The sequence below is a fragment of the Sardina pilchardus genome, chromosome 16 (genome assembly GCF_963854185.1).
Source record: "Sardina pilchardus chromosome 16, fSarPil1.1, whole genome shotgun sequence".
Taxonomy (NCBI): domain Eukaryota; kingdom Metazoa; phylum Chordata; class Actinopteri; order Clupeiformes; family Clupeidae; genus Sardina; species Sardina pilchardus.
Genome location: NC_085009.1, coordinates 6,796,395 through 6,806,749, shown reverse-complemented (window position 1 = coordinate 6,806,749; position 10,355 = coordinate 6,796,395). Strand labels below are relative to the sequence as shown.

The following is a 10,355-nucleotide window of genomic DNA, read 5'->3' as shown; positions in this document are numbered from 1 at the left end:
TTAAGCAGAACCCAATGCAATGCCAAGGAGTCCAACCTGCTAGAGGGCGAGAGAAAAGACGGAAATAAAGGAGTATGGAGTCAGACAGAAAAGCAACAGGAAGACAATTCAATCCATAACAAGCAAGTGCTTCAGACAGACGGCATATTGGCAGGCAGACCTGGGGCAGTTATGCAGACATACTCATTCATTTGGCTGACACTGCTATCCAAAGTGACTTAGATTCTCCTCTAAGAGACTCAGGGTTATTAGGCGCTTTGCTAAAGTTACTATACAGTAGCATTGAAAACTGCTAGCTCTGGGTCACTTCTCTCTTCATGCCATTTTGCACTTGTAGCCTATGTGGCGCTGTATCATATATAGCCTGGCAAACGGATTGACGAGTGCCTTGTGAGTTGTGACTGAATTTAAGAAAAGTCGAAGCAGGACTACTGAACTCCACACAGCCTCCACTGAGGCCAGAACAGGGTCTTCATCCCTCTCCATTAAAAAGACATACCTCACCACAAATCCACTGGCCTCTTCTTGAGCGGTCGGGGGGGGGGGGGAGGGGGGGGCTGCAGTCCTGTCCTGTCATCATAAGCTTGCCTCAGGGTCGTCTCGGTTGCGGTGGCGCTGTAGTGTGGTTGTGTCAGCATGGGAGCGGGGCGGAAGATCAGGACAGACACACTCCTACGGCCCTGTAAAATACAAAGGTCTTAAACATACTGTAGCCATCATTCCGATTTGACGAATGAGCTCTTATTTATACATTTGCAATGCTGTTCACAATTAAATTGGCCTGTAAGCACATGTTTATGTAACATTGTGTCAACGTTAGTTATGATATGAGATGTCCTTTCACAGCGGACACCATTCTGTCTGTCTGAGGAGGGCACGTGAGTCTAAAGCAGGTTACGGTGTGTGAGTGTGAACAGGATGAGATGAAGCCTGTTGCCATGATTATCACACAGGACTTGTGAAGCAAGAACAAATTAATGTTCACCATGGCAACGGATTAACACTCCAAGCAATTAACTCAATTTTCAATTATCCACAAAAATAGACAAATGCATTGCTTCACCTGGGGCTCTCTCTAGCAGTAGCTACAACAGTTCAAACTAAACAGTAGTGGTAGGCTATAGCAACCTCAAATGAAATTATTTAAAGAGAAAACAAAGGAGACAATCCTTTGTAAAAAAATAAATAAAAAGCCTTTATCAAACACCGGCTACATGACAATAAATAGACATTTAATAATATAAAGGCTTTTCATTTTTCAAAAAGGGGTACCTCATGGGGTGCCGTGCCCATTCTGATAAGCACCTTGTACTGCAACAAAAAATCATTGACCTTGGGAAACCTTCCACTTTCTTTTTCTTGAAATGATTTAAACTCGACAAGAGTGTGGCAAAAAAAAACACATTCAATACCCAATTCGGTGGTCGACTTGTAGCCTACGGCTTTTCCCACACAAGCGACAGGAAGAAGAACAAAGTAATGCCATGACTGCACAGTCATTTTTTTTATTTATTTTCTGTACACTTACTAGGGTGAAATACTAGGTTTGTCCCCAAGATCATCCACAAAAGGGTGGGTTTTTGCCCCTTTGCCAGCACATTCACCCCCTGACACGATGTGCTGCAAGTAGAGGGGTTTGAACCCGGGAAGATGTAAGACTGAACCGGTCGGTCACACATAATGCAATGCAATGCAATGCTGCAAACAGCAGTGTCCACTATCCACTAGCGTTGTGAGTGTGGGTAACAATTCTTAATGTTCCTAGCACAGCTCATCCCTTCAAAAAAATACAGAACATCCAATCAGTGAAATGACCACCTGGAGAGGATAATGGACAACGGAACATAAGAGAAACAGGAGCGTGGAGTGTGTGTGTGAGGGGGGGTGGTGGTGGTGGTGGTGGTGGTAGGGGGCGGGGGGGGTTGTTGATGGTGGAGATGAGGCTGCTCGAGTCATTTGATGGTGGAAATGTTGCAGTGGGTGGATGGGTGCATCAGCATGGGTCATGGGAGACAGAGACATGCCAGGTAACTGGAGATGATGGAAGTGTAAACCACAAATTGTGTGTGTGTATGTTTGTCTCTGTGTGTGTGTGTGTGTGTATGAGAGAGAGAGAGGAGAGAGAGAGAGAGAGAGAGAGGGATTTAGTGAGGCTTTCATGATATGCATCACGCAGATTAATAGTGTTCCTGTTGCGTGGGCCTCTGCATGTGCATCATAATAGGGGCGACTGTCAAGGAATACAAATCAGGAGTTTAAAGAGCAATTAAAGAGCACGACATGAGTGGACACGGAGAACAGGCAGACCAGGAGAAGAGAGCGGAGGAGGCTTCTGCGCATACACGCTCATGATAAAAAATCTTTTTTAAAAAAACTGTATAAGCTTCCAAAAAGTACACACTCACGTAGACACGAACACACACACACGTGTCATATTTGTGACGGTTCCTCTAAAAGGCTCTTCAAAATCTATAATACGATGTGCACTGCACACAAATTTGCACCGGCATTCAAGGGAAAAGCAACTGCAAATTTGCTTAGCCTGGTAAAACAATATCCCAGTCGGTCAACAAGTGAGCACACACACAGAGCTGAGGAGCCTCGGCACTCAGACACAAGGTAATGCACATGGATTTGTATTTATTAGTCTCCTGCATACCTGGGTCTTGTTCTGCCTTATAGGGTTTTCCAGCAGAGGACACACAGAAAACACATGAAAACAATATGTGCACAGCTCCATACGCTCTCTCACAAGTGTGTTGCATATGTGGACAAATGCATCTCTGAAGGCAAGCTTTGTTTTTCACAGGACAGTAACACTTTTTATATGATTTACACGATCAGGAGTTTTACATGATCGGCTTGATCTGCAGTTTGACATGATGAAATCTGTGTCTCTAAACGCCAATTCACCTTTGGCATTTAGACACACACACACACACACAGAAAGAGAGAGAGAGCAGTGTCTGAGTGTATAAATTCAATAACCCCGAATACACATGCTCAAGAAGAGGATGGTTAGCTGACCTCATATTCCACATTTTTGCAAAACCAACCCAACTCTGTGCTAAGGCACGGGTCCTACTGAGAGCAGTCCATAAGCAAGCACACATCCAAGAGCATGATGGATCTGGAAAGAATCTGTGGACAACATGCTGCCTCCAAGTATCTTTGGCCATCCCGTAAATCATTCAGTCTGCAAGAATCTGTGCGCACCCACCAAATATGCATAAGACACCAGGATCCCTTAAATTCCAGCCATTTAGATTTTTTCCCCCAGTACATTTCAGTTTGGTTCATATTTGTTCTATAATTATTGTTTAAATGAGTATCCACCATCATTTCCTTTGTAATCATCCTCGAATAACAGCAAGGATGCCCATTGACATACACTTTGTTTAAAGATGGCGACTGTGAGCAAAAATAAAGAACCAGTGGCTTGGCTAACAAATCATACATACGTAATGCATGGGATCCTAGGGAGCCGTTTTGTTTACTGGGGCCAGGATGTTCAGAAACAAAAATATATTTCCACTGCTTGCAGAGGTCCTCACATGTCCAAATACACTGGATTTTCACAGGGAGAAATCAGCCATTTTTATCACCCTGGGGGAACTTAATGCATCCAAATTGCACCAATTTCCATTTTATGTTTAAATTTGCTACAGTACATCATGATTGCCACCATTTTGAGCCTCCTTGGCAGGTAAGTGAATTCACTGTACCGTTGACATTCTGGTGATCAGCTCTCCATGTGTGCTATGTGTGTGCTATGTATATACACAGCCAACGTGCTTTCTGTCTTGGAGTATGACTAACTGTCCTTTCCAGTTTGGACTAAAATATATAGAACAATCAACACAATGTAAAGGCATTTGGAAAAACTTTAAAATATTGGCAATATTGAACTATCAATCTGTGTAAAAATAAGTACATGTTTTGAAGTGTAATCTAACTTCTGTATGGATATCAAAATCCAACCATGGTGAAACAAAAAAAATGTAACAATAAAAAGAGTTAGTGTGATTGAATTTAACCAAGAAAAACACAATTTTATGTACCGCAATGGGAACACAACCCAAGAGACCTTCCCGAGTATGAAGGAAAGCAAAAGGAGCTCAAACAGCATGAGTGTGAGCAAAAGAAAAACCTAACAGAACAATTGACATGTTAAGAACGACTTTATAGTCTCAAACGGACTACAAAAATAAAAAGTGTGAATTACTGTGAAATTGTACATGGCTGCAATTTTCTAAAATGGAGGAATCCGAATAGCATCCCTTTGGTCAAACTGATCCAAAAAATACACATGTGCTGAATGCGAAAGGCAGTTAGTGTGACCCAGCCGTGGCATTTTACTTCAAAGGTTCACATCAGCAGCTTGGACTGAATCAGCAGAAACACACAAATGGAAAGCATATTAACACATCAACAGATTTCACAGCCAGCAACCGCAGACACAGGACTGTGCTGCCCCCTGGTGGTTGAAGTGTGATCCTTATCAAAGAACATTATCGACATCACTGTGAATTGTATTATTCTGAACAGAACAAACCCATTTGGTTTTACTACATCATGCTTAGTCAATACCTTCTTCCTTAAACAGCACAAGGATCTCCATATCCAGCAAAGGGGTAAAAAAAGTATGAGCATGTACAATGTGTCAATAAACAAATGACTGATATGTTATCCGACAGCCTAAAAATATATACGGATCCTCAAATGATATGAACATGTCAGATTCTAAAATAAAGCATATGAAGTGGACTGATGGTTGGTATACATATTATGCTGTAACCAAGAAAACAGCTAAATCACTGAATACCTTTTGACCAAGATTGAGTTCTCGGAGGCTCCATTGACATTATTGCCGTCAATTTAAAACCAACAGAACTATTTAATGTTCACAGAAGACCTGCATGATGTTGTATCATTGATAATGTGATGCGCCCATCTACAGGTCTAAACGCCAGAACACAACTTTGAGTGACTCATTGTCAATGTCTTAGTCGTCGTTTTACTGCAGTTATAGACATGGGGTCTCACCAGGGCTAGAGTCTTATTCCAGAATTCCTGAGTAGCCACAGGATTCCATCCCGAAGGCCTGATAGAGTCTCTGCCACTGTGTCCTGCACCTGAGAGGGGGAAAAAAACATGTACTCAAAATAGAAATCCATTAGAGCAGAAATGTCCTCACATACTGTAGGTTTCTCTTCTAGTGGAAATGCCAGTCTTTACGCTGCACTAGCAATAAGATGGACATCTTCAAAAAAAAGAGAAACAGACAAAAAAATAAGCTAGCTGCTCCAATTTTAAACCTTAACAATTTTTTTTTCCTTTTGTGCCTTGGTTTCTCTTTCGATTTTACTTCAAATTATTTAAACCTCTTCATTTTGTAGAATGCTCACTGACATATCTAAATGGAAGTCTCTCTATGCTAAAATAATATGCACACTATATCCGACTGCACGATTGCAGTTCTTAAAACATCAACAGTCCCATCTCCAGTCCTGGACATACTGTATGTATGTACTGTATGTACACAAGAAAGAGTAAGATCTCCTCACCATCCAGGGGTTTTGCAGGACACTGAGCCTCAGCCGCTGGGCTACTTTTAGGCAGGGGACACGGGGCCACTCAGGGCCCTCGCGGGCCACGCAGGACAACACCAGGAGGGGCCGTGAGGAGGAGGACCGCACAAACTCCAACATGGCCTCGATCTGGGCAAACTCCTTCTCCAGCGCTTCATCGGACACTTATGCACACACACACACACAAACACACACACACACACATTCACGCACGGACACACACACACACGCACACACACGCAGGCATGCACACACACGCACGCACACACACATGCATTGCACACACACACACACATAAAGAACACTGTGTAATCATCATCATGTAATGGATGACTTGATAACATGAAATGATAACACAGCAGAATGCACACACACAGTGGAGGTGTGGCGTAACTGAAAGTACATCATGTGTGTCAGGTCTACGATGCAAAGGATGACTTCAGACACACACCCCTGGTGATGTTCACACCAAGGAGACCACACACATAGCATAACATTGGTGTGTTGCGGCCTCCGCCATACCTTTTCCTCGCTCTGCGTTTGTCACAAAGATGAATCCGTCAACAGATAGGCACACTTCCTGCACGTTGGGAGCGAGGTCGAACGTGGGCCTCCCCGAATCCTCATCCTCCCTCTGGATAAACAGTCTGCTCTGGACATCCACATTCTCTAGCCGAGCTCGCTCTCTCTCTGACCTGTAAAGAAGACCACTGTCAGAGATACAGCTGACAGGAAACGACTGATCTCCCTGTAAAATAGGGATGGCTCCATTTCCTCCATCCCTCTGCTGCTCTCCACCTTTCCCTATTGTAGATTTACTGTATTCAAATGTTATCTAAATGTTATGTGACTGTCGGTATCATGCAGGAGTCAACAATCAAATCAGCAAGCTCTCACCTGTTAGTTGAATAAAGTGTCAATATGTTGAACTTCTGCTGGTCATTGAACATAAAACTAATTCCTGATCCAATGCCTGAATAGAAATCATGAAAAGTTTCTGTAAAGTCTCTCATCAATGTCAAATCTAAAATCATCTGTTCAGTTTGTCAAAGACCTCATATTTTTTTTCACATGTTTCTTGCTTGGCACAATGGCCCACTGAAAAATACTGGGTGACATACTCATTAAAAGAAATATCCAATAGAATTTACTTCAGTATGTTGCGCTGTCACTTCCATACATGGCAAGACAAAAACACACTGACCATTGATCTGTCTTTGAGTTACGCCCGTGACTGGTAGGATGTGTGGGGAATTCAGCATAGTTGTCACTAAAGACACCTCTAGTTTCTCCAGCCCGGGTCCAAACATGGCAAATCGTGGTTCCGCCGCCGTCACCACCATGGACTTCAGGAAGGATGTCACTGCCCCATAGGCTGGCCTTGACTGATGCCACAGGCTGCGGCATGATGGACAAACCTTGAGGTAACTGTGCAAAGGCAGAACAGTTGTTTAAGGATCAGTGCGGACAGCAGCCAAATCAATGTGCCAATGTAGGCTACATATTTGTGGGGGATGCAGTGTGTTTGTATTGCTAAAACACACATGAACATGGAGTGTGTTTGTTTCTGTAAACATACATGCAGAACCAAATACGACGGAACACTTGACCATTTTGAAGTAGTCCTCTAACTGTGAGGAGCAGAACTGTTCATAGAAAACAACGTTGTACAGTAGGCTAGGCCTTGCTCATCTCAACAACTGAACAGAATCATGACTGGACAGTTATGACTTACTCTGCCATAAAATCTCGGCTTTCTGACTCTGAGCTCTCTGACAGAGATCTCTCCAGACTCGCCATGTCAGGCATTGAAAGGTGATCAATTGATGACCACAGAGGCATATCTCGCAACAACAAATATTTCCAAAGAGAAGGGTCTCGAATCAGTGCTCGCCAATACCGACTGGTGCCTCCCAGTCTGCAGAGATCTTGCGGAGACAGGAACGTCATGATGAGGAACTGTATTTCCACCTAAGAGACAACAGTGTTGTTATTCTCCTAACTCCTTAAACGAGTCAAAAACAGTTAAAATTCAGTTGTGAAAATGTCACTCTAGTTGATAGAGATGTGAAGCCGAAATACAATGGTAGAACTAGAAAAAACAAGTTTATATTTACCGGCAAGGTGTCAAACCCGCCCAGACACCCTCCGTCAGTAGCAACATAAGGTTCGTTCTTGGAACGCTTAATTCCAAAGAGTCTGTCTTTAATATTCCTGAAGTGTCCAATGACCAGAGATTCATTGCTACGATTTATTGTTGCCATGAGAGGTAACTGTCATCCGACAAAGTGAGAGCCAGTTACAAAAGTTGAAGTGAAATTCAAATCAAAATCTTCCGCAAACAGTGAAAGTTCCACGTCTTCGTCAAACTAGCACTGAATTGTGGTTAATGTAGTCGCATACGTTCATGATGTTATTATCTTCGAGTGCAGCATTGCTACGCAATAACTACGCATACTATAGCCCTGGGACTGGAATCACAATATAACCCTAGTATAACCTTCAGGGGGAAAATGCCGCGGCAAATTTAAGATTTGGTATTCATACATGTCTTATGCTTTTCCTTAACTTTCCTCTGCTTCTTCCTAAGACAAAGGAACTTCGCAACTTCATTAATCCAGCACCTGCCTGAAAACTGCTACAGAGAACTAAACTTATTTTGTGTGTGCGCGGGCGGGCGCGTGTGTTTCATGATATTTCAGCACTGTTACATGGACAGCGTCCAAGTAAGGTTAGAACGTTATCATTCTACAGAGACGTCCCAACACTTCAGAGATCTGCTACACTTTGAAATTCATCTAGCCTAGTTGTTGCAATTCCTTTCTAATTTTATGTAAAACAATGTGTTAATTGAACACTACTTTCATTTAATTTTCATTTCATGATTTTGTGTTGAAGCTTTTAGCTTCAAAGTAGCCTAACTGGTACCCTAACTTAACTCTTAGGGAAATAAAAAAAAAATAATGTAGAATACAAATGGATTCAATGACATAGAATAATGAGTCTAGATTTTGTCTGTAGGCCTATTCATGGGTTTCATCAGGTCCCTTTCCACAGGTGTATTAAGCACCATGTAGTCTGCATTCATAATCTTGGTGCTTGATTTTATACAGAAAGGGACCTGATGAAACTCATGAACTGTTACCGTCATTGATGTTACTTAGCAACACCAGTGACAACTTACCATTGACAATGTAGATGAAGTAACACCAGTGACTCATAGAAATGACATGTAAACTTTAAATAAATGTAACAATGGATAAGCTAAGCTGTCCCTAATGTCTAAGTTTGAATGTACAAAATATGCTTTATTTTGACATTTTGGCATGCAAAAAGTGGACCTTTCTGTAGAATAGACCATTAACAGCCTATAACATTGAGAACAGGGCATGCCCACTCTAATAACTTGTTTGGCCAATCAAGCTGGACCATTTAAAACCATTATAGTCATTGGACCAATGAATAACAGTTCTCCCAGTAGATAAGAGAAGAAAGATCGCTTCAGAAGACTGGCCTCAACTAAAATGATAGCCCAATTCAGTTACACAGACTTTGTCAGGGCAGCAGCTTGCGTGAGTCTTGGTCAGTAGGTCTATACCGTCCATAGTGGACAGTTCCAATGTCATCTTCTGTCACTACTCATTTGCTCAGGCATTCTTTGTCGTGCTGAACAAGCCCTGTCTTCCACTCTGACATCCTGCAATAACATTTCCCCACAACTTCCCTTCTTTTTTCAACCTAGACAGCCAAATCATGTTGCCATTCCGAAGTTATTCAGTCATTAATCAGTTTTGTCCAACCCGACCACATTTCAGTCTTTTGTCTTCTCTGACCTCTGTCGGGAAGGGGTGAATACTGTTTGGATTTGGTTGAACAGCAGCTTAAAATGCACACAAATGTATTCAATTCCAATTCAAAATATGGTTGCCATCGGCTACCTCCACCTACATGTGCATTAAGTTCATATAGGCCTACTTCATATATTCCATGGAAGGCAAAGCAATGACATACTGCCACTCTGTGGCGAGCCTGTTGAGTATGCATGGACACTAAAATGCCTGGCATTACTATGCCTTGGCTATTTGAAGGAGGGTCTTGTGAAGCCTGCTAAGTAGCACAAAATGTCCCTGAGCCTTTGCCAAGAGCAACTAGCAGGGCTGTTACCAAAGAACTATACCCTTATCATGTTTGAACAGAACGGGTTGTATGGCTTAGCATACGACTGACGCCAGCCCTGATCCTCAGTGTAAGATTTATGCCTCAACGTGAAGAGCCTTATAGCAGCCATGCAAACAAATTTTGTTTTTGAGGTTGCCGTCATTGTCCCACCAGAACAAATTCTAACCAGCTGGGATTCTGGAACCTCTGCTGCCAATGGGAGTCTGCCTCACATCAGATGAGGCTGAGGTACACTTCCCACTTCCCCAAGCACAAAAATGTTGTTGGCTCATAATTTGAAAAGCTTTTGGGAAAATGTTTGAGGGGCTATAAGGTGGACAAAGAGCATGTGTCATTTCACACAAAGAATGCATGCTAATGACAAACGGGCAGCCAATGCCACTTGAAGGGTCTGAATGTTGACACATTTTAAATTAAATGTAATGAGAGGAGTATGTCAGTGTAGCCTTACTGACTCTGAGTCAGCTTTGTTAAAAGTCTGTTTTCAATCCAGACAAATGTATATTAAAATCTTCTTAGTCGACAATGAAAACTGACAAAGATGGAAAGACAGTATGTACAGTTGAAAAAAAAACTAACACTGGA

The 10,355-nt window shown here is 42.4% G+C and overlaps 1 protein-coding gene across 2 annotated transcripts; it reads right to left on the bottom strand.

The window, feature by feature from the left end:
* Positions 1 to 549: 549 nt before the first annotated feature.
* Positions 550 to 7,940, bottom strand: fbxo4 (F-box protein 4). Of its 2 annotated transcripts, XM_062517004.1 has the most exons (8): positions 7,709 to 7,940; positions 7,327 to 7,562; positions 6,796 to 7,019; positions 6,489 to 6,564; positions 6,114 to 6,286; positions 5,568 to 5,755; positions 5,047 to 5,135; positions 550 to 680 (listed from the first exon to the last, which is right to left on the bottom strand). In XM_062517004.1, the coding sequence occupies exons 1-7, from the start codon at positions 7,853 to 7,855 to the stop codon at positions 5,052 to 5,054; spliced, it is 1,128 nt and encodes a 375-aa protein (XP_062372988.1). In that variant the 5' UTR covers positions 7,856 to 7,940; the 3' UTR covers positions 550 to 680; positions 5,047 to 5,051. The 2 variants fall into 2 exon arrangements, with proteins under 2 accessions (XP_062372988.1, XP_062372987.1); XM_062517003.1 differs by lacking the exon at positions 550 to 680 and having other exon boundaries at positions 2,667 to 5,135.
* Between the last annotated feature and the right edge of the window lie 2,415 nt (positions 7,941 to 10,355).

Coding starts and splice junctions, on each gene's coding strand:
- fbxo4 (XM_062517004.1), bottom strand. CDS start 7,855: ATGGCAACAATAAATCGTAGCAATGAATCTCTGGTCATTGGACACTTC. Junction 5,756..6,113: donor AAACGCAGAGCGAGGAAAAG/GTATGGCGGAGG, acceptor TGTGTGCATAAG/TGTCCGATGAAGCGCTGGAG. Junction 5,136..5,567: donor TCCTGCAAAACCCCTGGATG/GTGAGGAGATCT, acceptor TCCCCCTCTCAG/GTGCAGGACACAGTGGCAGA.